The 27,473-nt window shown below is 43.6% G+C and overlaps 2 protein-coding genes across 6 annotated transcripts in view; one reads left to right on the forward strand and one right to left on the reverse strand.

Moving 5' to 3' along the window:
- Nucleotides 1–9,254, forward strand: part of AUNIP (aurora kinase A and ninein interacting protein) — a 9,898-nt gene extending 644 nt beyond the window's left edge. Inside the window, exons 2-5 of one of the 3 annotated variants that reach the window (XM_026657080.2) lie at nt 881–985; nt 3,051–3,189; nt 3,634–3,787; nt 5,730–9,254. In XM_026657080.2, coding sequence (XP_026512865.1) covers nt 3,097–3,189; nt 3,634–3,787; nt 5,730–6,778 — 1,296 coding nt within the window. In that variant the 5' untranslated portion in view covers nt 881–985; nt 3,051–3,096 and the 3' untranslated portion in view covers nt 6,779–9,254. Of the gene's footprint in view, nt 1–563; nt 986–3,050; nt 3,190–3,633; nt 3,788–5,729 lie in introns of those variants that run through there. The other 2 variants (XM_026657081.2, XM_026657082.2) reach the window with 2 other exon arrangements.
- A 407-nt stretch (nt 9,255–9,661) lies between these two features.
- MTFR1L (mitochondrial fission regulator 1 like) lies at nt 9,662–27,085 on the reverse strand. Of its 3 annotated transcripts, none has more exons than XM_026657084.2 (7): nt 26,963–27,085; nt 23,602–23,737; nt 22,643–22,747; nt 21,765–21,874; nt 20,676–20,887; nt 16,765–17,074; nt 9,662–10,393 (listed from the first exon to the last, which is right to left on the reverse strand). In XM_026657084.2, the coding sequence occupies exons 2-7, from the start codon at nt 23,689–23,691 to the stop codon at nt 10,288–10,290; spliced, it is 933 nt and encodes a 310-aa protein (XP_026512869.1). In that variant the 5' UTR covers nt 23,692–23,737; nt 26,963–27,085; the 3' UTR covers nt 9,662–10,287. The 3 variants fall into 3 exon arrangements, with proteins under 3 accessions (XP_026512869.1, XP_026512868.1, XP_029768527.1); XM_026657083.2 differs by lacking the exon at nt 26,963–27,085 and adding an exon at nt 26,821–26,878; XM_029912667.1 differs by lacking the exon at nt 26,963–27,085 and adding an exon at nt 23,838–23,933.
- Between the last annotated feature and the right edge of the window lie 388 nt (nt 27,086–27,473).

Consider the following 27,473-nt stretch of genomic DNA (forward strand, 5'->3'; position numbering starts at 1 on the left):
CTCCAGGTGCCGCCCCAAGCACCAGCTTGGGTGCCTGGTGCCGGCCCTGGGGGCGAGGAGCAGTCGGGGCCCCTGTGAGGGGTGTTTGTGGGGGAGCTCGCTGCCGTTTGGAGCCCCGGGGAGGCGGGTTGGGAGGCTGGGGGTGAGGAGCGGATGGGGGTGGCTCAGGAAGGGCTGGGAGCGAGGGGGGCTGGGGGTGAGGAGCGGATAGGGGCTCAGGAAGGGTTGGGGTAGAGGAGTTGGGAGGCTGGGGGTGAGGAGTGGATGGGGGAGGGCTGGAGGCTCAGAGCAGGGGGGTTCAGGAAGGGCTGGGGTAGGGAAGATGGGGGTGAGGCGAGTTGGGAGGCTGGGGGTGAGGAGTGGATGGGGGGCTGGGGTAGGGAAGATGGGGTGAGGAGCGGATGGGGGGGCGGGGGGGGCAGAGCAGGGGGGGGCGGGGGGGGGGGGGGGGGGGGGGCGGGGGGGGGGGAGTGGATGGGGGAGGGCTGGGAGCAAGCAGCAGTGGGCTCGGGGCAGACCACGCAAGGGGCTTATCCAGTCTGTTCTTGAACATCTGCAGGGATGGGGAGTCCCCCGCCTCCCTTAGCATCTGTCCGGGGAGTTCAAGAGCTTTCCTACCAGCTCACCCGGATCTCCCTTGCTGCCCGGCAAGCCGATTACTCCTTGTCCTGCCTTCACAGGGTGCTGAGAGCAATTGGTCTCTTTATAATGGCCCCTCACATATATGATGGCTCCTATCCCGTACCCCCTCAGTCTCAAGACTAAATGTGCCCAGGTTTTTTTAACCTTTCCTCATAGATCAGGTTTCTAAACCTTTTATCATGTTTGTTGTGTTCCTCTGGACTTACTTTAGTTTCTCCCCATCTTTCCTATGGTGCAGTTCCCATAATTGGGTCCAGTACTCCAGCGCTGAATAGAGTGGGACAGTTACCGCCCATGTCTTCCACGTAACCTCCAGCTCCCTTTCAGCAGTACTACCACCCTGGTCAGTTATTTCCCCTTTTGTAATTGCACATTTGATTTTTCCTTTCTACGTAAAATACATTGCACTTATCTGTATTGAATTTCATCTTGTTGAATTCAATCACTTCTCCAATTTGTCAAGGTCCTTTTGAATTCTAATCCTGTCCTCCAAAGTGCTTGCAACATCTCACAACTTGATGTCATCTGCAGAATTTATAAGCATGCTTTCCACTTCATTTTCCAAGTTGTTAATGAAAACCTTGAATATTACTAGACCCAGGACTGACCCCTGAGGGATCTCACGAGATACATCCTCCCAGTTTGACAGTGAAACATTGAAAACCATGTTGCATGTGGTCTTTCAACCAGTTGTGCACCCACCTTACAGCAATTACATATAGACTGCATTTCCCTAGTTTGCTTATCAAAATGTCATGTGAGATTGTGTCAAAAACCTTATTAAAATCAAGATATTTCTCCTCTACAGCTTCCCCCCCATACACTAGGCTGTAAACCTGTCAAAGAAGGAAATTAGGTTGGTTTGGCATGTTTTCCTGACCAAGCCATGCTGGCTAGTCCTTATAACTGTTATCCTCTAGGTACTTACAAATTAATTGTTTAATAATTTGTTCTAGCATCTTTCCAGGTATCGAAGTTAGGCTGACTTGGGTCGTCTTTGTTCCCCTTCTTCAGTCTTCTGGGACCTTAACTATCTTCCATGAGTTCTCAAAGATAATTGCTAAAGGTTCAGAGATTGCTTCATCTAGTTTCTTAAGAATCAGTAGGCCCTGTCGATTTGAATACATATAACTTTATATAAATATTCTTTAACCTGTTCTTTCCCTATTTTGGCTTATGTTCCTTCCCCCTTGTTGTTAATATTAATTGTGTTGAGTATCTGCTCACCCTTAACCTTTCCAGTGAAGACCAAAGCAAAATAGGCATTAAACACCTCAGCCTTCTTGATGTCATCAGTTATTTGCTCTCCTTTCTCACTAAGTTGAGGATCTAAACTTTCCTTCATCTTTCTCTTGCTCCTAATATATTTAAAGAATCTCTTCTTACTGGGTTTTATGTCTCCTGGCACATGTAACTCCTTTTGTGCCTTACCCTTTCTGATTTTGTCCCTACATGCTTGTGCTATTTTTTTGTACTCCATCGTGGCAATTTGTCCATGTTTCCACTTTTTGTAGGATTCCTTTTTGATTTTCAGGTCATTAAAGAGCTGCTGATGGAGCCTTATTGGCCTTCCTATGCCCCTTTCTCTCGCACTGCCCTGGGCCATAGGCCCTTGTCTCATCTCCTCCCTGCAGATCAGTTATTGACCATTCACTGTGGCCCTGTTAAAACACAACAGTGCATGCAGTACCAGTATAGACATGCAGCTTCTGTGCTACTTCACAGGGTATGTCTGGATTGCAGTCATGGAGTGTGATTGCAGCTTGAACAGACATACCTGAGCTAGGTAGTTTGGGTCCTGGAACAGTGAAGCAGAAGCAGTATAAACTTCAGTGTGGACTAGCCCCACCATCCTCAAGTAACTATCCAGGTTTCTGGGCAGGTTTGCACAGCTAGTGCTGCCATGGTTTTGCTGCTCTGGGACCTGAGCTAGCTAGATGAAAGCTAGCTTGGGTACATCCCAGTTATTGCAATATATACATACCCACCATGTGGCCATTCTCACTCAAGCTAGGCTAACTCCAGTGTAGATAACTCCTATTAATTTTGCAGTGAAGCCATAGCCTCAAGTGTTTCCAGCAATTATAAATCCAGCTGTGCTAAGAACTGTGTGAAAGAGAAGCCGCAAACATTTTTTACAAGCAGCCAGTTACAAAGCACATTATCATTATAATTATTATTTGGCACTTACACAGTAGATCTCAAAGGGCTTTCCAAGCAGTTACCAACTTATCCTTTGGTAAATGAGATGCAAAGGATGAAATAACTTGCCCAAGGTCTCACAGTGAGTCAGTTTCATATCCCTGTTGCCCACTCTCCCACTACTGCACTGGAAATTGTTCCTGTCCTCGCACAGAACATATACAAGAACACTGCTGGTGATGCTCTAGCCTGCCTTCTTATTTCAGGCTGCAGCAGGTCCCTCATTATTTGTATACAGAAAAAGGATCAGCCATGAAATGTGTAAGAAAAAGAAGCACTGCTGAGCAGTTCGAGACTTGTGGCATCTGGCTAGACACTGCAAAGTTAAAGAAGCGCAAAATACAGGTACTAAATCTATACTATTTGTGATGTCATAGCTTTGTACAGCTCTTTACAAACCTAGCATACAATGTTCTCTGCCCTCAGGAGATTAAAATCCAAGTTAGAGGGCTCACATGAGGAGATATCATAGCATGGGAACAAGAGAGATTGGCAGAGGAAGAAGCCTAGAGCATTTTACCTCTCCCTTTTTTTTTTTTTTTTAATGAGCTATCACTGAATTGTCTCAGATGTGCAAGTGGGGAGTATTCTAACAGAGACTAGCAGTGCAAAGAAGCAAGGAAGGATTTAAAGGTGAAGAGGTAGGAAATGTGGCTTCTTGGGGAAGAAGGTTGTTCAAGCAGTGTGGTACAACTGTAGATGAAAGGAGATAAAGGGAATAACAAGGAGAGGGGAGTTATGTCGCTGTTGACAAGTTAAATTCACTCTAGCACTTCTCTCCCCACCCAGACTCTCGTATCCAAGCCAACTTCAAACATGCCAAATCCACTTCTTGAGAGGAACTATAATAGTCACATTTCAGTTAATTTTACTCAGACAAGACTTTCTCAGCCATACACCAGGCAAACTACCATCTCTTCGTTCTTCAGCATTCAACCAACAGGTACTGTAGAACAATTTTTGCAAATACACACACACACACAAACACAACTTTTTAATATGGCGAAGTTACAGTGAAACGTTATCGTATCATGCTACATCATATGTTACTTATTCAGGATTAGGTTAATATTCACAGAACCTGGCTAAAAATTATGGCTTGCTGGCTGGGAAGTCTTCCTCCTCCGAGTACACTAGAAAGATTGACCAAATCTCTGTGCATGCATACATACATACATATTTATTTTCCTGACAGGACAGAAAATCCACCTAGTCTCATTTCAAGGCATTTACCATGGGCAGAGACAGAGAATGCCTTTGCTGGTGGCAGTTAGGAGTCTGAACACTTTCCAGCATTGCTTCTGTCAGGTAGCCTAAATTAGAGGCTAAAAAGCATGGGATGGGCAAATCTGACCCAAAATGAACAAAGACCATTCAGATCCGTTCCCACGTTTGTCAGATTGTATTCCCTACAAATGTTAAAGGCTGGGATTAACCTAAAAGAATTAGGTGCCCAATTCATCCTGTGTGGTTTTTATAAATTTGGAACTGATGCTACAATTCACTGTTTGTGCAAAACTCCCATTGATTTAAAGAGGAGCACTGTGCTGTGGAAGGGCTACAGGATCAGGACCTTTGTTGGGAAGGGTAGCATGTTAACCCTGAAGTCTTGAAGCTGAGAGGAGGTGGTAGGGGAAGGAGTGTACTCAGACTGTGGACACATCTCTAATTGGTTTAGTCAACTGGGTCCATCTAGTGTCATTGAATTTTATCTAACGGTATTTCAGCTCAGAAATGCTGACTGCGAGCTAAGCCATGGCTCAGTTTATGATGAAAAGTGCTTTTTACATTTGTGTGCTCTGGCTGTTGGAGTGAGCGCAACAATGGCCTTGGGGGAGCTCAGCCTACTAATCTTGAATGATATTTTTTTAAACACTTGCACACACTACTATGAGTGAGTCTGATTTTATTTGTCTCTAGTGGGCAGGGCTTGTAGTAGTGCCATTCAACCTCTGCTTATGCTTTGTGCTGTTTCCTGCTCCCTGTGGATTTTCTGTATGAAGGCTACTATCCTTTCTTTCACTATAGATTTAGAGACTTCCCTGCAGTAATTTCTACAGAGTTTTCTATTGCTGCGTAAATATTAACTCTTTATTCTGAAATTGAGAAAAAGCTAGAATCTTGGGGTAGGATTTAGAAATTACACTATTTCAAATGGTTTCAAAAGCAGAAGACTTATTCTGTTGTTTCTTTGCTCCTTTCAAGAAGGAGATGAGGTGTCTGGAAAATTTTACAGTTCAGTTTTCCAATTCCTTGTGCATCACTAATTTATAAAGAAGTGAAGCATCTTCCAGTAGTTAATCACTAAACAGCAATCAGACCACTTTGTATCAGAGGAAGATTTATTAGAATCTTAATTTCTATTGAACTGTTCATTGGTAAAGCACTTCACAAATATACAGTGTCATCAAAATCACTGCAGCCACCTTAGGGGTGGAAAACAGGCATTACATAACTGTTAAAAGGCACATCCTATTGAAAGTGTAAGGGGAACTTAAGTTGGTGGAATGGCTTTACTGAAGTTGGAATTTGACTCTTTGGGGGAGGCCTGAAGAAGAGACGGAGCATCAAGGGGAGCTTGGAACTGCTCAGATATCACTTCACTTCTCCCTCATGGGAGGCAGAACTTGCTTGACTGTCATCTTCTTGCTTCACATATTGCACCAGCCGTCTCACTAATTTCTACCAGGAGGTAGAACTATTAGGATGTTGTGAAATAGGAGAGAGTCTGGTTGTGTCCAAATTAATTAAAGGAGGGGTGGAGGACAGTGTAGAGTTGTCTAAATCAAGCATGGGAGAGGCATAATTGTGTGGTCACTAATCTTGAGTTTGAAGAGTTTGCATATCAGCTGTGTTGTCTTATTCAAGTACATTGTTTTTTCCAGGTGACAAGGATGATGAAGAAAACTTAAAGACATATCCTCTTATGTCAAATAAAGGAAAAGGCTCTGATTTCTTGGCCGCCTCCTCTATGAAGAGCTCTGGGGCTGCTAAGTTAGAGGAAGCCCAGGCACCAACCTTGAGCCCTCAGGAGGACAACATTCAGGAGTGTAGCCAGCCTCTTGTACAAAACAGACAAGGCTTGAACATTCCCCCGTTGAATTATACCTTCCCACAAGCACAGTCTAACAGCAGGAGTGAGTGCACAGCCATTGCAAGGACCTCTGCTGGTGAGACAGAAGACTTTCTCTCCATAAACTTCACCCAGGATTCAGAGGGAAATAGGGTTCTAGCTCACAGGAATTCAGCTGACTCATTCACTGGAAGAATAGCTGTAGCAAATGGGATAATTTCAAGGAAGAGAGAGAGTTACTTTATAGGAGAGAAAGATGGCCATTTGTGCTCCGAGAGGGGGAGAACTAGAGTAGGTCTCAAACCTACACACTTGATGAAGCAAGGTAAGAGGAGATGCAAAAACCTGCCCCCTGGTGGAATTTCTTTTATGGATTTGTCAGAGGTTGAGAATGTGTGTCCTGCACCCAAGGGTAATGAAGGCCAGCAGACCAATTGTCCTCTATCCCAGGGGCGAACAACTAAAGCAGAGCTTTTGAGAGACAGTAGTCAAAATTTTGCTGGCTTTTGGACAAGAAACTGTCACAATATGGCTGGTTCAGCAGAAGAGCAGGGGGCCAGTGCAAGTAGTCCTACCACACAGTTGTTTACCCAGGATTCAGAGGGATACAGAGTCATTTCTCACCAGCGCTTCTATGAGAGTGTCAGATCACCGTTGCAGAAAAAGTATCTACAGGACAAAACCAACTTTGTCCATAGGGTGCCTAGCCCACCCTCTGTAGACTGCTTTAAGGTTTATTCTTCAGGGGCACGGGACAGGACTCCTTTAGCTACTACAGCCATGAATTTATGTGAGCCTGAGTCATGCTATGATTTGTTATTCACAGAGGATTCAGAAGGAAATAGAATTATCAAACACTGATTCAGTAGTAATTTTTTTCTGAGTAAACAGGATGCTGAAAAATTGACATTTTTTAATATACATGAAAATTCTTCTGAAGCCTACACAGTGCATCACTTTCTTTAAGAAAGATACAAGGACTATGTAAGTGTACACATTGCATACACGGCCTTTGGCTATGAGTGGTATAGACCCAAACGCACAGGCTACTTACTCTGCATGCAGGATTGTCTTTGATTAAAAAGAGATTATAGGTGTGCAAATAAAGTGATCATTTTATAGTAAAATGTGTTGTAATCAAGTTTCCACATCTGTTCTTTCCGATGCCCTGCTCAGATGAACCCAGGCACCATGTTCTCACACATTGTAGCTGAGTGAATAAGCTCTTTGGGAGGGGGGGGGTCACCAAAAATTGCATGTTTGGCAAGGCTCTGCTTAGTGGTGGCTCTATATAAAAGGAAGCATGAGGGGTACCTTCAATCCTACATGTTGAGGAATAAGGGCCCATTACTATTCAAGACTTAAGGGAAAAAAAGATACCTTGCCCTTGATTTAGAACATTCCCACTCATCTCATAAGATTTGAATATTGCAATATGGCTCAACAGCTTGGAAGTCCAAGTTAAAGATTTCCCAACATCAGCTCCCCAGAGTCCACAAACCTGAGGACCCACGCTGTGTAGTCTAGTGTCTCACAACACATCTACAGGTGGATTATCTGCCCCCAAAATTTAGGTTCAGCTGCCCGTTCAAGTGGTGTGAATTCACTGGTACAAGATGTCTCTGAGGTCAAGAACTTAAGAGTCAAAAATGGACTGGACATGTATATAGCTAAGAACAGCCCTGGGATTATTTAAAAACAAAGTTTGTAAAGGACACAGACCCTCTTGCTTCAGCATATAGGGCAATCCCTAATTGACAGGTGTTATGAGGACTGGAACTAAGTTGCTTGCAACTTCCTTTGAAGCATGTGGTACTGGTTACTTGACTAGATGGACCCCTGTTCTGGTGTATGGTAATTCTTATGTTACTATAGCAACAGAATAATAATTTGACTTAAAGGGAGCATGTGTGCTATATAGAAAGCTATAATGCTTCTTAATGGGCACAACTGTCACCTATACATCTTTTCCTGCATCAGTCCCTTCATTAAATTAGTAGGATTAAGCTACTTGGCTCAGTAGCCAAATCAAAAATCATCATCATCAGAAACTGTAGTTGTACCATCCCTACCAAAGGTAGCTGGTGTGGAGAAGGAAGAGATGTACACAACCAGCATTTCAGACTGAAAGCCAAAGGTTGTAGCTGTGTACAGGGTGGGATTCTAGACCATCAGTGCTAGTTGTGATTGCCACCAGCGTGCTTAAATAAAGTAAGAGTACAGTGACAGGTTTACTTATTTCAAAATAGTGGTAATCTCAAGGTTTCTATTGCCAGATCTGGCTTCATAATCTGCAGGGCCCCACAATTGCCACAGTAAGGAGGATGGGGAGGAAGTCACAGTGTGACTTTTCTTGCTGGCCCTACCAGCAGGGGGTTGTAACAGAGCAAGCTTCCTCCCCCTCTCTGAGCCAGTTACTGGCTGCAGGAGTGAATCTGGACTTGAAGTGTGGTTTTTTCCCCACTGGTCACACTGCCAGAGTAGGGAAGAATCTGGCTTGGGTACATTTGAGAGGCCAGTTCACCCCATTCAAAGGCAGCATGCTAGTATAGGGCAGGAAGATTACACAAAAGTGCAATCACTTGCAGTAGCTGATCCAGTATTGTTCCTATTATGTGGGACCAGGTTCCCATATTTTCCTCTGACAATAAAGTATGTCCACAGATGCATGGATACAGATGCATTTTGGGAAAGGGGGCTAATCTTCCCTATTGACTCAGCAGCTGGTGTCACAGCAGAGGATTGTATCTTGTGCAATGCATCTTTGAAATTATCATTCCACACCAAGGACTAAAATATGTGCCAGCCAGTCCACCCACTTATACTATCCCATCCTACAACTGACACAAATCAAGCCTGACAATCCCATTACAGCACTGGTGATAAGTCAGAACGAATGGGGTTAGATACCAACTGTATGTGATGTGCTTCAGGCAGAACAACAATGTAGTGTATATTTTCCTACAGCACAAGTATATTGTGAGAGCTGCTCACTCAACACATTCCTGACACAGTAGTTTAAACAGGCATGTGCTGACTTTTCAATTCTCTGCTAAGTTGCAAGGACAGTAGAGTGACTTCACAAGAAAGCACCAGCTGCTCAAAAGCAACACAGGAGAGACCAGGAAGAGGGAGCCACACGACCAAGTGATTGCTGGCAGACAGATGTCAAGTTGAGTCAACATGGAGAACATCCATGCCCTTTGTTGCAGCAGAAACATCCCAAAACAATTGCTGCGGCTCAAGACAGTGATACTCTTCTATGAACAATGTTTCAGATACCAGTACAAGCAGACAGTACCAATCCTCAAAAAAACCCAGCACAGTTGTTAGCAAGCTGAGAACCACGTATAGGGATCCATTTATATAAAGGAATCATCATCGACCTTGAATACAGCTGAGAGACGTTAGCACAGAATGACACTTCAACAGTGGACTTCTCTCTCCTTTCCTTTTCCCCACATGGTTTTCTACAGGACTCAACTCCTAGCTTTGATGATTCAGTAGATAAACTTTGAATCACATTAACTGGGCAAAATTCTTACTGAATTTTATATTAATAAAATAAAGTTAATCTGAATAAAGAGATCATTTTAATGTAACACCTGGAATTCTTGACAAGTTACCTTAGGGCAGGATATAAGTGTCGTGTAATGTGACTCGGGGATATTTTGATCTTTCAAATATTACAAACTATTTAAAAGTCACTCACCAGCCAACACCAGTCTAGCAAATTGAGCTTGGTTAAATGGTTTGATAATTCATTTTAATTTCTCCTGTCCCAAATGGGACAAGAAAGTAAGTGGAAGAAACTTTAGGGAAGGGAATCCTTTTTTGAGGAAATAATGCAAGCTCTTAAACCACCCTCAATACAGTAAGAACTTCCTAAAAACTGACAGCCTGAAAGGAAGAAGCAATTTACTCTCATTGCTAGCTTTGCACCTGACTTTCCCTGAACAGAAAAAGAATTAGATGCTTTATGTCCATTTATATTATAAATTAGCTAGTCATATTGCAACAAGACCATCATGAGTCAAATGAATGATTCAAGTTTAAGTCACCTTGGGGAAAACACAGATAGGAAGAGAACTTCATTTAGCAACACTCGCATCACTCTGTAGAAGACACTGTTACCAGTAATGCTTCAAAATATGTGGGAAAATTTCCTTTTTCTTAAAAAGTTTTTATATATTTTAGAGACATGGAAAACACTGCAAATCCACAGTTGCTTTCTTGAATAAGTTTCCAGTGCAGAAATAATTTCTAATTAGTAAAGAGGCAAAAAAGTTTGATCCTTAGGAAGGCAGCTACTGTGGAGAAATCTCAGGAGCACGATACACTTGCTTACAGATTTAAATGAAAGTGTAAAGTCAGTTTTCTTTCATGGTTACATCTTCATCCTTTAGAGCAAATTTTCTTCTTAACACTTCTGATATTAGAACAGCCGGGTCTTCCTCCTTCAATAAAGTTCGGTTCCTGATGGAGATACAAAATTAAAATGTATTAACAGCAATTTGGATAGAGATTCTCCAAAGTCTGTAGATGACACTGTCTCTGCTAGGCCCAAGCTTTAGGATTTTGTTTAAAAAAATTGTTTTATAAACTAAATTATGAGAAAATTGTGTGTCACTGAAACCCCTTTTTTATTTCAACATTTCCCTGCAGCACTGGGAACCCTGACAGTCTGTCAGAGTTGGGTAAAGTGCAAAAATTGAATAGAAGACAAAGTGAGTAGTACATTAAGGCTGTAATTTTGCAAGCTGCCTAGGAAATATAGAGACACAGTTCCCATTAATTTCAAGGGGAAACTGTGCAGTCTAAATGCCCCATGTGGTGTAAAAAATCCCAGTCTACGTTAATTTCCCCCCTACCCCTCTGCTTTAAATCTGAAGTGTTAATAACAGGTAAGAAGAAATGCACAAAATACAAGCAGTATGCAGGCTGCCCTCCTCCTTTATTAAAACCAAAGGACATTACTTTGAACTGAAACAGAAGAACTAATTATCTATGATGATGTTAATCGTGAAATGGGTACACTGCTCACTTGGCATGTCTTGGTGCAATAAAAAGAGGATTCTTCAGTTTTACCTCCCCTTTTCCTCACATAATCCAACATTAGTCTTGCATGGCAGGCAGGCAGTGGGTCCTGCGTCTTATGAGTCCTGGTGATCAGTTTACTTTACAACAAGGGAGCTGACTTCACAAGAAACCAAAAAGGTATGAATTATATTGGGTCATTCCTGATACTTGAAAATAAAGATCCCATGAGAACAGCTACTGATTTCAGAGTTTAATATTTTAGAGTAAAAATTCCCTATAGCTGGAAAACATTCCACGAGTTCTGAAATCTTTTAAAAGCCTCTAAAAGAGTCAATTATTTTTAACTAGATTAAAGCAAAAAATAATTACGGTTTGCTGTATTTGTTTTAAACACCTGCAGCCACTCACTGAAAGCTTTTACTAGACTCAGTGATTAGATTTAAGAAGTTCACAAGTAACCCATGGCTTCAGGCCTGAACCCCCAGTGCCACGTGAAGTGTCTGCAGGGGCAAGGCCTTAGTCCACAATTGTAATGCACTGTTTAACTTCAGCTTTTAAATCATGACAGTAGATAGAAACACTCCACTGATTTCACCAGAATCAGGATTCCCTCTGATACAAGTGCAGAGACAGGTAGATAGAGTTCAGAGCATGGACTTGGAAGAACTTCTGAAGCCACTCCTCCACCTGGGGAAGCTTAAGAGAATCCAAAATCACCCAGAGTTCCAATAAACTGCTTCCAAAGGGCAATGGGTGTAGGAGGGAAGCCAAGAGCAGATGCAGGAAGAGGCTGGATGGGCAGAGGCAAAGTGAGACTGCAGCGATAAAGACGGAAGTTGTACTGAATACAAGGAAAAAGCTCATCCCCACCATGGGTAGCAAAAAGAGGTGTGGGGGAAATCTATCAGAGGGAGAGAACAAGCCTCCAGCAGCAGCGCACAACCAGCAGCTATTGTAGAAAACTGACACCAGGCAACTAGCAGCAGAGGCAGTACCTTCAACCAACATCATATCGGCATCTTGATTCTTTAGAAATTCTCACTGAAGAACTCCAACAGCCAGGGAAGTAATCATGGACAAATTAATGCGCAATTACACCTGAATTAGATCAATCCCATGACCAGTACTTATAAAAACGTACTCACATTCAAAGCAGATCTTCACGCTAAATGTTTTTAACCACACACTGAATGAACGGATCAGCTGGAACACTACACAGACAATTCCTTTCCAAAAGGCAGCAGATATTAAAAGGGCTCTATTCTGATTTTAATGGTGGAAACATGCAAATGTCTCATACTCATTCCTGAAGTTTCCAGGCTGTGGGTTTTAACACCAGTTCCTAAACAGGAGCATCAGAGAAGCATGGATTTAATCATCTTGTTAGGTGTAAATGGCATCTCCACCCACAAAAATTAAAATGGTCATTTAACTCCTTTTACATATTCACTTTATACTGCTGGCTCTGGTACCATCTGAGTTCGGGAAACTGGTCAGACGAGGGACAGACCCCAGGGAGGCTGCCTCTTGAAAACAACTTCAGTTCATGCTGTTTCATGATTCTTCTGAGTCAGACACCCATGATGCTGCTTCTACACCCGCTCCTGCTGGGATGTCCATATGATCACCACAATAACCTCAAAGAGATCAATGACTCTATAATCAGTTCTAAGCTGAGTGAGATCATTTACTATAGGTGGCTGTGGCAAGGATATTTCACAACTCATTAACGTACATCAGCTGCGAAATAACAGGTGTTCTAAGAATAACCCCACCCGATCTTTTCACATTCACTTGTTTTTGTTCACTAAACATTTTATGTGAAATACGGAACTGACGTCAGCAGGATAAGACAGCAAAAGCCATATCAATTAGATTCTAGGGCTGGGCAATTCAAGCCCAGCAATTCACCACAAGAAATCCAGACTTCTAGGGTCTTGTTATTGTTCTCCAGGCCAACAATAAGTAAGTGCTGTATTCAGCCGGTCAGGGAGGTACAAGCTGCTCCCCCCACAGCATATTAGGGAGTCCCAACTAACTCTCGTCAGATGTATGGCACGTCACCATGGTATGGGGCTGGCCTGGAGGGCAATCATCAATTTGTGCTGGTCAAACAATGAAGACAATTGTTCATCAGTTAATTGCAAAGTCACATGGAATACATTATTCACGGCTATTCACCCAGCTCTCATTCAGATATTGTAACCCTCATCTCCAAGCGCATGTACTATACACACTGGAGGCAAGGCAATAGGCTAAGATAGAGGGACAGACAAGAGCAATACATGGTGTGAAGCCTATGGTTATAGATTTGGTTATACAGCCTCAGAGGAAGCATTGGCGAAAACACACATCACCACAACCTTTCCACAAATGAATGCCGTTATCTTTTGGTAAATCCACTGGAGACATGGCAATTCCTGCTATTGCTACCGCAGTATTTGCCTAACATCTGGGCCATTCATTCTGAACCCCATCAGGAAAAAAACCAGAGCTATCAATAATACACTAAAATAAATTTGCATACAATGTGATTCAGCTTCTCCTGTTAATCAGGCAAGCAGTTATTCCTTGTGGGAAACAGGCCTCGGCTAACTTGGCAGAACAGAAAAGCAGAGCTCTTCCTGCTCTCTGCCCGCCCAGTCCCAGTGGGATAGAATTTGTTAGATATCCTCATACAAGACATTTGTATTCTACTTTATAGACGTCTGTGCTAATAGTTACTGGTAATACCGCCCCTTCATGGAATAAGGCCATTGGAACATAGCTACCTAGAGAAGAACTAGCCCCTTCTTTGGAGAAAGGCATAAACCATCAGATACATGCCTGGTCTACACTTAAAAATTAGATCCATCTAGTTAAGTTGCTCAGGGCTTTGAAGACTGTTGTGCCATGGTGAACTCAAACTACCCCAGTGTAGAGGCAGCTAGGTGGATGGAAGAATTTCTTCCGACCTAGTTACCACCTCTTGGAGAGGTGGATTAACTACAGCAACAGAAAATCCCCTTCCGTTGACACAGGAAGTGTCTATGTTGTGGCGCTACAGCAGCACGGTCGTAGCAGTGTATGTGTACCCCCCGTCCCTAAAATTATACTGGTCCCATTCTCTTGCTCCTGCAGCTGAGTGACTTCCAGTGAAGTCAATGGGAACCGCTGATAAATAAGCAGCAAGAAAATCGGGCCCTTTTCTCTGTGCCACCCTCTGCATAGCTGTGTGTTATCACGGCTGGCTGTACATCCATTCCCCTGGCTCAGATTACCTGTCCCCCACCTACGCAGAGCCTATTCACGGCACGAGACTCACCTACTGTTCAGGTGGATGTATACGGACTTCCTGGGGAATCATGCAATTCCATCTCATTTGGGGAAATAGAATGACTGGAAAAGAAGAGGATGGTGCTACCCTGAAAGTCAAACATGCCTTGTATAGAACGATCTGCATAACCAGCCGCGTATACGTCAACACCATCAAATCTTGCTGTGCTGGACAAGTCCTTTAACTTTATCTGAAATGCCCTGAGGGTTCACACTAGAGCCTTCCCTGCACGGGGAGCGGGGGAGGATAGTTGCTGGAAGAGTTAAAGCCTGCGGTGGTCCTCAAATCCTCCGGTCACAGGCAGGGGCACAGTTTCACCTAGATTTGTTCTCAGTGGCGGTGCTCCGTTCCTGCTGATCCTAGGGAGAGGTTGTGTCCGACATTCTCTCTCCCTACCCTCCTGCCCAATATTCACCCCAGTGGCATTCTTCTATTCAGCTGGTTCAGGAACAAGATGTAAAACATCCCACAAACAGTCCTTTTCATTCATCATTAGTTATCCCTATGCATTTTGGCCAGGGAGGCATAAAGTCAAAATACGAGCACTTATACCATAATCCCCCCATCCCATCCATGACAAGCTTTTAAGAGGACTTCAGCTATGTCTGTTGAAGGGACTGCCCCACGCAAGATGACTGAATAGGTCCAGCATGGGGATAATATTGCTATCTGCATTCTCATGCTAACCAAGCTGCTCGACCAAGTGCATCCACTACAACAGTCATTTTAAGATTAAGCCTAAAAAAGTCACCATGCTGGTTTCTAAAACTCTCCACGGATTTGCGCCAGTCCGCCTCAGAGACCTTGTGAAATGCCTCAGCACCAATCCCTATTCATCTAGCACCTTCCCAGTGATCCCGGGAATGCTGGTGTGAGAGCTGCCTTCTCTGCAGCTTCTGACATGGGGAATGAGCTTCCTGAATCTTCCATTGCAGGTCTTTCCCTGATCAGCGTTGTTCTGCATAGTGCACGATTCCCAGGCCCAATATGCCCCAGGTGTTTGGCAATTTCCCTCCACACAAGAGTTTATCCTCCAGGAGAAGTTTACTTTATCTTTTTGAAAATGAATTTATTCAATTAGGGTTAAATATTGTGTTGCACAAGTGTAACAAATGTAGGCACTTTAGCTACGTTTTAGTCCATTTCTGATGGAGGTTCAAATTTAACAGTCTGAAGAAAGTCTGGCTTTCAATCACCAAAAGAAGATGATTCACATTTACCAAATACGACATCGCAGACTAAATTACCTAATGCCTGACAACGGAAGTTGATGCAACCCCACTAAATCCTGCAAAACGACAAGTACTTTTTTGAAAATTACATCTCCTTTGACTGGGATAAATCAACATTGCAAAGGATGCCAAAAAAAGCTCCTTTGGACAGGCAGAAAAAAACTTCAATCTGCAATTCAAAAGAGGATACATATCCAGTGTATTCATGAACGGGAGAAATTCATTTAAGCTCTGACTCCTACTCCAGCCTCCAGAAAGATTAATGGCAAGAATTATATAATGGAGGAGGGATAAATTTCCACTTCTGAATAATATTTCTTTGGAAAATTTGAGAGCAATGATACATCAGTGCAGGCTGAGCTGTACAGAGTATATTTCAGTGTTTTATTTTTTGGTATACTTTTGTTTGGTGCCAGAGAATTACATTTCTCTTCAATTGGATTAGGCATAAAATTCATAAAGGAACATAATGATGATTCAAAATGTTCTTTATTCTGATATTGAATAGGGCTCCCCACAATACCATAGAAGTGGCCACATGGATTTTGGAGCGTGCTGGTGAAAGGGCTGAGCGTCATCAGTCTAATTCCATGTCGCCCATGTGAAACAAGGACAGTACAAAGGCCAGCTGAGATATTAGAGAAGGTATTTCTTCAGCGGGAGGGTCCTGTCTCCGACAATGCACAGGTAAGCATGTCAGTGACTTGGCATTCCCAGGTTACAAGACAACAGTACGATAAATCTGCTTTCAGGACAGCGCTTATGAGGAAAAAAGCATGAGGTGGGCGGTTTGCCTAATCAGACATTGCATGGAATGCACACAGAGCTTAGAGGTGAGGGGTGTGCAGATATCGGACAATAGTAAGGCAGTGTCTCAGAGGGCTTCACTCATGGATGTCTCCTCTCCCCACACATTTTGCTAAACAGTAAGAAAAGCAAGATGATTTTTGGTGTGGATGGGTTGAAGCAGAGTTGTCAAGCAGTGTGCTAGGAGACTTGCAGTACCTCCCCTTCTCTCCATTGTTTTCTACCCTTAAATTCAAAGGCTTGGCTCAAAGGCAATCATTTGGGAGGCAAATAAAACAGATCTAGAAATATCAGCAGTTCTAACGTACGACAAATATTTCTTTGTAAAGCATGATTATAGCATGAAAGACAAGCAGATGAACACAATATTCAATGTGTCTACAATGCTTTGAAACAAAAAAGAGGACAGGAGCGTTCATGCAGAAAATAAAAGAGGTTCAGGAAAGACTTACAAATCTTTGTTCTGTTTCATCCTATGAATGTCTTTAAGTATGCCCATCATGTCTGCAAAACTGCTGGCCTTCGAAAGAGACACAGAATCTTCCTCGTCAGCATCCTTTGGTTCTGGTTTACAACATTCAGAGGTTGCAGAACAAAGCATGGAAACTGATGGAAGCTCCGGAATTTCTAATTCTGCCTCCTCTGTGATATCACTAATGACAAAGGAAGTTGTAGATTGGAATGAGGATCCAAAACAAGGTAAGGGAGAAGATACATTTGAACTTCCTGGAGATAATAAATCTGGCGTTAATGAAGCGGAAGCTGAAAAAGAAAACAATATATGTAGATACATAAACTAGTGCCAAAGCACCTTATTTTTCTAAGCAGTAGAATATAAATCAAGCTCAGATCTTGGCCAACCTCCCCCAAGTTATGCAAAAATAAACATGACCGAGGGCTTTCCCTTTTACCCTCCACATGCACACTGCTTCTCACATCCCTCCCGTCCCTCCCTTACAGCTCTCATCCCCACTGCCTCTTATACCATGCTTCTGTCTACAAATCTGGGTACACATATAGCTTCCATCACTATATTACCACGCATCTCGCAAAGACGGACTTTATCCTCACAAGCCCCCTGGGAGCCAGGGAAGTAGTATACTCATTTTACAGGTGGGAAACCAAGGCACAGAGATTACGTTATATGGTTAAGGACAAACAAGACATCTGTGAAATCTGGGAACAGAACAAAGGTCTCTTGGGTCCCAGTTGAATTCCTTAACCAAAAGGCCATTCTTCCTCTTCTAATCCAGGGCCTTCCTCCTAGAGCACCGTCCCAGGTGAGATGGCTTCCCCACCCCTGCAGTTCTTTCAGCCTTTTAGTGTGTATGTATTTTGATACCTTATGGCTTATAGACAACAAGATGCAAATGTACTTCCCTTAAACTACCTGACTCTGCACAGTACATTCTGTGTTGAATTATGGATTGTTTTTCCATACAGACCCCTTTCCCCCCTTCGTCTGCACTTTGTCTTTTTGTAAGAGTACAAATGCACCAGAGATCAGGAAAAAGTAATTATTGTTCTACATATGCAACCTAAATATGACCATGAAGTATCTTGGAAGAGTTTAGAAAAATTCTTAATCTTCTGTGAGATAGTATCAACCACCGTGTCAGAGTGTGTCTGTCTCTAAGAAAGAATGCACCATGCCCTACCCAAAGGCATGGAAAATGCCCTAGTTTCCTAGCAAAATAACCAGCAAGAACAATTCCGACATGCATGAAATCATTGAGTGAATCTCTTTGGAAAACGATGACTGGACTGGACCAGAGTTTGCAGTGAGGCAGTTACACAAAAATATAATAATATCACCTGGCGTAGGGAGGGGGTGGGGATGAGACAAGGCTCATGTATTCAGAGTAAGAGCCACAATCTAGTCTATTATTAAACCCCCATTTTACTGCTGAACTCAAGCATTAAAGCTGTTCCTGACGCCACATGGCTTAAGCAGAACGAAAGGTACGAATAGCTGATTAAGAGGAAGTGTGCACTGACATTTTAAGGGTCACATTCTGCCTTCAGTTACTTTTGAGGCAGCATGTCCAGTGGTAGAATACAAGCCTAGGAATCAAAAAATCTGAAGTTCTAAAGGCTGCTTTTTCACTCTCATCCTGTGTCCGTCTTGTCCCAGAGAACCTCTCTGCCTCAGTTTCCACCTCGGTAAGTGCTCCCCTAAGTATTCTGTGCATGTAACTGGGACCTATAAACTTGTGGCCAAATTCTGCCCTGAGTGGATCATCATAGATATGCTAGATAGCCTACTTTGTACCGCATCTCATTTAACAATTAACTGTGATCCAGACAAAAACATCCTATGTATTCCAAGTGGGCATCTGAGATATTAAAGATGGATAAAATAAGTTAGAATGCGCTGAACCTAATACATAAGATTCAGGTCTGAAATGCAGAGGCCAACATTCAAACTAAATCCAGTACAGTCTGAGGATGTAATGAGTAAGTGTCTCCCCTTGTAATGGAACTAACTACACCTCTACCCCGATAGAACGCGAATTTGGATATAATGCAGTAAAGCAGCGCTGCGCACGCCGGCGGATCAAAGCAAGTTCGATATAATGCGGTTTCACCTATAACGTGGTAAGATTTTTTGGCTCCCAAGGACAGCGTTATATCGAGGTAGAGGTGTATAAGCAATGGCTTATATTGTTTATAAGGCTGTAAGTTTGTCACAGCTATGACTTATGACAGATCCCACGACACAAGGTATTTTTCATAAAAGTGTCACCCTACTCAACTGTCTCCTCCTCCCTGAAGGATTAGATTTGGTTCTCTAGTCGAGTATGGAAGAGTGCCCTGGGTTTTAAATTAAAAAAAAAGTAAACCATGTTTAATTGCAGAATAAAGGATATTTCACTTAGGACAATTTTCCATGACAAAGCAGTATTTAAGATCATGTTATGACATTTTATTTAAAAATGGAAAAGGCTTTCGCATTTTTTGCCATACAAAGTTACAATTTTTGCCCCTTTGATGCCATTGACAGAAAGCCAAATCATAACCACGCCCTTTATACCTTGGTTGTACACCAACAGTTCAAGTGCACTGCACATGAACAACCGATGCAGCAGCTTCCTACAAGAGAAGCTGTTTTGGAGACGGTTCAAGTTCCAGTAATGAGCCAAATTTCTACTTTCAAAAGGTTTTAAAGTTGTAAGATTGACAAGGCCCCAAGACTATTTCTGGTCTTGCACAGCTCTGTGACTCTGATTGGTCAGCAGTACGGACAAGCATGTGATGCCACAGTGTACTCTGGAGTTTCACCAAACATAGCATCCTGTTTACTTCCAGAGCCACCCAGCAGAAGCTAGACCATAAGAGCAAATTGAAGGGTGGAATTTCCTCTTTCACATTAAATTGACTTGCATTTTTTGAGCTTAAAACACAACTAAAATCAGTGTTTACACAACAGGAGCAGTTAACCAGCTAGAATTAATTCAAGAAGATGATGTGCACATGGTCAGACTAGATGATCACAATGGTCCTTTCTAGCTTTATAATCTATTAATCTGTGAACTCCAGCTGGCCTCTTCTCAAAAATCTTAACTGGCCCGAGAACAATTAGTATTCATCTCTGGTCATGAAAAACCAGAACACTTACATCACACTCCCAAAGAAACACAGGAAAAGAACCCTTTTTAAACACCAACAACAGGCCTGGGGGCAAGAATGACAAGACTAAATCCCCAACGTTTTCATTCAATGGGAGGCACCCAGTCTGGAAACTCAACACCCCCCCCCCCTCTCTCCAGTACAGTCAGTTGATTTTGGTTGTACTTATTTTAAAAATAAGTGTGTGGGGGGAGGGGGGGGGGTTTCTAATCAAACAAATGCCAATACGTACAAACAATACCATTCATTCTATTGACATCACAGACAACATTGCACCAACAAGGGGAGGGAAGAAACGTACTCAGCCATTGTGAATTCTATAAGTCTAGCCGTTTATGTCATTTGTGTTCCATTACATGGATGCTAGAAATGGTTGTATTCCATTTAAGCCACTGCCAGCTCTTAGAAAGCAATAGGATCAGCATGGTTGTCATCTCCCCACTAGTCAATAAACTCCTAGGATGCTCAACTCAGCTGTAGTTGTAACAATGAGCTGTCTGGACAGCTTTGGCCATGTATACCATTACAAACGTATATATTGTATTAGATCGCTAAGGCACATACTAGAGAGAGGGATCCAAAGAAGACAAAATATCTATTGTCTTGCATTTTTATGCAAAAAGCCAGAATACTGGCAATGTATCTGACCAGTACTGCTTTTTATAGCGGAATCATCACTGTTCACAGTCTCAAGCCTTTTATTGTTAGAAAAGAAGGACTGTTATGTTCCTACCTGGATCTGCAGCTACAATTTTAGCTATTTGACTCCGCAGGAGACTCAGCTCATCTTGAAGCTCTGTCGTCCGACTGAGGGCCGGTAAACCAGGTTTCTTCAAGACCAGCAGCTTCTCTTCCTGCTTTCTCAAGTTGGGGACTGAAGCATTTCGCTGTATAACAAAGAACGGGCTGGGCTTCCACTTGTGCTTCAATGGGCGTGTGTCACTCCTAAAAAGTACAGCACAAAAGCCCATCAGTCACACAAACGGAACAGACCCCATGCAATATGTTTTGTATTTCCACAGCTTGCCACCCAAGAACTGCAAAGCATTTGACAAACAATGAATCAGGATACTCGTGGGAGGTAGATATTATCCCTGTTCTATAAAGCAGGAAAATGAGGCACAGAAACTACACAAAAACTGCTGCCCAAAGTCTGTGGCAGACGCAGGAACAAAAAAGCAAGCCTCTGAACTTTCAGTCTAGAGCATTAACCGGGAGGCCAGCAGGATATTCCTCTCTGCCGGCTGGTTTACATTTCTATGCAATGGAGTGGCATTTGAGATTGTGTGCGCGCATGGGGGCGTAACCTGTCCCCATTACATAGTTTTTCAGACTGCAAAGGGCCATTTTATTTTTCACAAGACACGTTAATATTAAAGTTACTGGCCTGCCCCAGAACTTCAAAAAGTGAAATGGATAGAAGTGGACTCTCTGGACAAACAGGTATGAATCCCAGAAGGGATATGACAGCCCTTCATCCTTCTGAAGTAGATACCCTGAGCACCATGTAGTTTACTAGGTGGAGGTCTTTCAATTACGATCTTAAAAACTAAGAGCCTAGCCACTCTTCTTGAACGTTAAGTATCCCCTGGCACTTTCTGTAAGAGTTTGCCCTAGTGTCCTTGGCCAAAACTTCTCATCCCTCCTCTCTGTAGAACAACTTTCAATAAAATCAATCAATAGGCATCTCACCAGAACAACTCAAGTGACTAGAAATTATGAGCATTTGATCAGTTACTGTTTTATCTTTCACAAAACAAGTCGCTGTACAGGAAGAATGGAAGAACGGAAAGCTATTGGGTGAGAAAGAAAGTAAAAATACCTGACTCTAGCATACGTTTCTTCTTCATCTGCTGCTATCCATGCAATATCTGCCAGAGTGGGGACTGGAGGTGCATCATTTAGATACAGATCTGAAATGTTTGGTAGAACCTAGGAAGAACATAGTGACATTATAATAAATATAATAGTTTTGTTCTGTTTAATGTGTTTGGTACAATTTAAAGACAATGAAGCCTTCTCTGCATCAGATTCATAGCTGTACGAAGCCAGTGTAGATAGATTCAGATAAACCAGTACATGAAATGCTGTGTGTGTTTATGAAACTGTCCTCAGCTTTTTTGATGTGCATCATAAAACTGGCAAATGCACCTGCAAAAATGTACGCACTATTGCCTGAAATGCAGCCAAAAAAGGAAAAATTAGTGAGCACATGAACACCACTTTTCAGCTACAAAGCAATACCCATTATTGAGCTAACTCTCAAACACACAATGAGGTAGGCATGTATCATGAGCCTCCTATTATGGTTTGGGAAACAGAGGCACAGGGAGGTTAAGCGACTTGCCCGAGGTCCCACACTCAGTTAGTGACTAAGCTGGGAATAGGACCCAGAAGTTTGGACTCAGTCCCCTCTAATCATTAGCTCACACTCCTTCCTGATTGCTGGCATGATTGTATAGAACATGTTGTTCCCAAATTGCCACTGATCATTTCAGGGATTTACAAAAACTAGGAAGAATTAAAATGGTTAAAACAGATGATAAATTATACAATCCTATTGGCTGCATGTGGTGCATTTCCAATTTAAAAAATACTTTACTTTGCTATGGGAAAGAATGGCAAATCAGAATTACTTCTGTTGCTAAAGAACTGAAGAGTCCTGCATATATTTGCAGACTCTCTTATGCATCCCCTTACCTCAAAGGACGCTCTAGGACAGGGTTTTAAAGGAAGGTTTGTCCCAATCCTCCTGACAACACTGCGTGATGAGCCATGGGGTTTGTTCTGCCAAATTGGGATAGTCTGAGAATCAAGACAACATTTTATCAAATAGTTCAAATAAAGAAAGATTAGATTTTAAAAGGCAGCTTCTGAAAGTGTCGAGAGCCACCATATAAACTAAATTCAAACCTATGGCACCTCTTTTAGCTATTTTTAAAAGAATAAAAAGTTAAGAGTACCAGCAAGTACCAATATTTATTTTCAAATTAAGATCCTCTTTCTACAAACCCATGTCTAGCTTTACACACATGAAAGTCAATGAAAGGAAGTGAGGTGCCGAACTGGTATTTGTGCCTTTGAAAATCACCTCCTTAGTCAGTTTCATGTCTGTTTATAGTCATCTTCTAGACTTTGGCAAACTCTGGAGGTAAATGTTTAAATCCAAACAAGCTTATATTTTTCAATTCATGCAAAACTCCCCATTAATAGTTGGTTGATAAAACTTTTTTGTAAGACACACAACATCTATATTTTGGACTGAAGCTACCTGACAGTGCTGGTTTTAAATTTAAATTGTTTACCCATATATTAAATAATAAATTGAATCACTAGGCTATAAATGCACCAATTCCTATAATACAGATTTGAAAGCCAAAGCAACACTTGTTTTACGGTATAACAAGAAGTTCCTTAATGTATTTGTAATCTCACCATTCAAACAGAACAGCTAAATTTTATATATAATAAAACCCAATAGATAGTGAGTACATGAAATGGCATCCTTGCAGCTCTTACACAAGCAATAAAGGTTAGGGGTACTGGGAAGGGAGATGACAAATGAGAGTCTCTCTCATGATGCGTTCTGCAGAATGAGAAGTTTTGGGATCCCCCGGCTCTGCATAATTAAGTATTTTTCAAAGAGATGTTGTACTTACTGACTCTGTTTCCATCTCAGGCTGTAGAGAAGGTTCCCAAACTGGATGAACAATTAAATCAGAGACGAAAATTGTAACGCCAAGAAACATAAGGCAGCTTCATATTATTTCACCTTGATGTACACAGATTTTCTCACTAAAAAAACAAAAACAACACAATGAGCCTAGATGTGGACAAGTTCTGCATTTGTGTATTTAAACATCAATATCTAAGTCAACTTTACAAAGAGCCCTACCTTTATCAGAAGAGTAGTTAACATGGCCCTTTTTTGGGCATGCAGTGATTTTAAGACAGGCCCCTAAGGCCAAGGAACTCTGCCACTCTTACAGCTGAGGTGAATATCAGGAGGGATGTTGTCCTTCTGAACTCAATACTTCTGGACCTTGAATAGAGGTAACCATGCAGCCTTCCTCAAAAAGCAGTTTTAATCCCAGCTGAGAAGTAATGCACAAAATGAACTAAGGAGAGTATGTATCACATGGTTGAAGAGCCAGACTGGATGCTAGGACTCCTGGGTTCTACTCTTAGCTCTGCCATGAAGTTACTATGGTGACTGGCAGTTTCTCCCTCTTAGCCATGGCACTTGCCTCCCAAATAAGGATAGGTGGGTAAGTTGAGGCATCTCTTATTTGAGCTTCTTAGAGGTAGGTGGGAACAGGGCAGGGTTTCAGGCAGATAAAGGGGACAGGAAATGTCTTTAGCAAGGTTCTGTAAAGACAGGCCTCTGACTCTCATCCCTCGCACATCTAAACTCACACTCCCCAGGGGGTGGAAAGAACAAAGGCAGAAAAATACCACCACCCCCCAACCCACAGGAGCAGCTAGAGGGGAGCTCCTCTCCTGCTAGTAGTGACAAAGGAACTGCCAGTTGAAGGCAGTTGAACACTGTACTACCCACATCACAGGATCAGAACGTTCCACTTACTGGTAGGGGAACCTGAGGGAAGGGGGTGCGGGGGGGGGGGGAGTATGACACCATCCAAAAACATTAAGCTTTGGCGGTTCCATCTGGCCTTGAGGATGCTTGAGACCCATGAAAGAGAATCCTCTAGTGATGGGCACAGAGGAGAATAATTCCCCTACCCTGTTTTGTCAACTTTGTACATTTGACAGGATTTTGTATACAGTCAGTTCCACTGGTTAGTTGCGGGTGGGGTGGGGGAATCTCTCACACAACAACAGAGATAGGGGTCTTTAAATATAGTAAAATGTGATTAGAAACCCATAGAGATTGGCTGGGGGGTGCTCAGGGGTAGGTGTATACTTGGAAATACAGCTAACTCAGGTTTTTGAAGTTGACTATCTTTCAGCCGATGGTGTCCCTTTAAGCTCCTTATATTCAACATGCCAAAGATGTTTTAACAAGCACCAGCGAAACAACAAAGTCTCATGCTGACAGAGGTCGGCAGCTAGAAGCTGCTGCTCGGACTGCCAAGATCCAAAGAGAAGCCAAAAAAGGTATTTAAAATGACCCGCCTCCCTAACGTAAGCAGGCCTCTTGAGCGTTAGCAGTCAGTTGTCTGAAAGGGATTTTCCCCCCCCTTGCTCATTTCCTCTCCTTGATTTCTCATGGGAGGGGGGTTAATTTGCCGTAGTCCATTTTCATCCCTTGCAGTAACATTAGTACCATAGGAATGACATGGAGAACTTCATGAAGCAAGCAACTGTCTCTAATAAGATCGGCAGTCACGGTAGCATCCAGGTGCCTTCATATACAAATACAAGTTCACCTCAGGTTTGCGGTGATAAAATCACCACCTTTTTTCCCCCCCATCAGTGAATACCACAAAATTGGTGGCTCAAGAGCAACAAGTGTGGCAAAGGACATATAAACATCAGCCATGTAGAGAAAACAAGCCACGACAGCCCTCCTCCATACTGAACCAAGGTCAGCTAAAAGTGACATATGCTGACAGTGTCACAGCTCAGTCAACCAAAAATAACTACGCATGACAGAGAGGGGCACTGCCAAAGTGTTCTTCAGCCTGCACAGAACCACCATTAACTGTCCCCGACTCATGTCATTTACACAGGAGTACAAACATTGGTGTACCCAGGAGCCCACAGAGTAATCAATCGGGGAGAAGCCAAAGAGGAATTGACAACAACTGCAGTACAGAGATTGAAATCTATTGCTCCAGGATAAGCTCAGCTGCTCCCAAAATTGAAGAGAAACCTCCCATGTCTTAAGAGATGCTACAAACCACTCAAGCTTCACTCTTGAGTTACAGTGATCCAAGAAACTCGTGATGCCCATCAGAGAAAGCCAGGCCCATCGGTTTTCCTAGCCTTGTCCCAAGTAGGGCTAGGGGCCTTTTTGGTTTGAGTGGGGAATTTTATTTTAATAGTATTAATTTAAAAAACATTTAATGATGATGACACAGTGCATTTTACTGTTAGGGACCCTTGAGGAAGTGATATGAAAATTAACAGGCAACTGGAGTGTACATGTCTGTGTTAGTCTCTGATTCTCTCCCTATCAGTGATGCAGCTTTAATTCCAACTAAAAAAATACTGGGCAAGATGAACTAGAGAGGGAGTGCGGTGAAGTGGTTCAGTGTCAAATCAGGAGCCAGAACTCCTGGATTCTAGTCCCAGCTTTGGGAGGGAATGTAGCCTAGTGGTTAGAGCAGGAGCCTCTGTTCTATTCCTGGCTTGTCAACTGTTACCGCAGATTATCAGCTTCACCTCGCGGTGCCTCAGCTTCCCCATTTATTAAATGGGGGTGATGACAGTGACCTGCTTCCCGAGGAGACCTCCCTGCTGTTTAAAACCCAGCGAGGGCAGCACTAGAGAAGGAAAGGTTTGCAGAAAGACCGAGTGGGGGGATGTTCTTAGCGAGGTCCTGTATTCCCCCCAATCCAGACCTGGGACTCTCAGTCTCTCACCCACTTTACAGAGAAGCCCAAAGTAGCAGAGGCAATACCTGAGTGAAACACCTCCCCCTGCATACATACCTCCAGTTACGCTGCTCCCCCCCAACCCCCCCCTCCCCCCATCCCTGCCATGTCCCCCCCCCTTACAATCAACCCCCGCTCCCCCCCCCCCCCTTACAATCACCTCCCCCCGTTACAATCACCCCCAGCTCCCCCTCCCCCGTTACAATCATCCCCTTCCGTTACAATCACCCCCAGCTCCCCTTCCCCCACCCTCCATGCCCCCTCCCGTTACAATCACCCCGAGCTCCCCACCCCCTGCGGTTACCTGACCTCCCGCACCTGAAATTCTCTCCACGGAGGAACCCGCCGGTACCGCCGCCGCCTCCTCCTCCTCCCGTCTCACCTCCACTTCCGGTGAGGTATCGGGCCCTGACCCGGAAGTAGAACGCGATAACCGACTCAGGCAGCTGTCCCGACTTACTTCCGAGAGCGCCTCGTCCCTATGCGCCTGCGCAGTATCGCGTCCCTCCGGGTTAGCCGGAGCGTGGCGCCTCCGCCCCGCCGGCTGCTGCTGGGAGCGAGTGACTCCGCCCCCTCCCGTGAGCCATCGCTCAGTGCCGGGGACGCACGGGCTCTCCTGTGCGTGGTGGCGTCACAGCGAGACGTACCGTGGCTCTGTTGGGCGGGGGCTGAAGCTGACTCCGCCCCTGAGGGCGGGGCCCTAGCAACGGGGGGGGGTTGGGGGAGAAGCGGAGACAAGAGGGTCCCCCCAGCACCCCCCCTTCTCCTTGGGGCAGAGATACAGGGGCCAGCTTTCTAATCACACAAAACCAAACACCCCACCCCGCCCCTTCTCTGAGGCCCCGCCTAGGCCCCGCCCCTTCTCTGAGGCCCCGCCTATGCCCCGCCCCTGCTGAGGTCCCACCCCCCCTACTTGCTCCATCCACCTCCCTCCATCACTCACTTTCACAGGCTGGGGCAGGGGGTTGGGG

The sequence above is a fragment of the Terrapene carolina genome, unplaced genomic scaffold (assembly GCF_002925995.2).
Source record: "Terrapene carolina triunguis isolate 2854851 unplaced genomic scaffold, T_m_triunguis-2.0 Scaffold236, whole genome shotgun sequence".
Classification (NCBI taxonomy): Eukaryota; Metazoa; Chordata; order Testudines; family Emydidae; genus Terrapene; species Terrapene triunguis.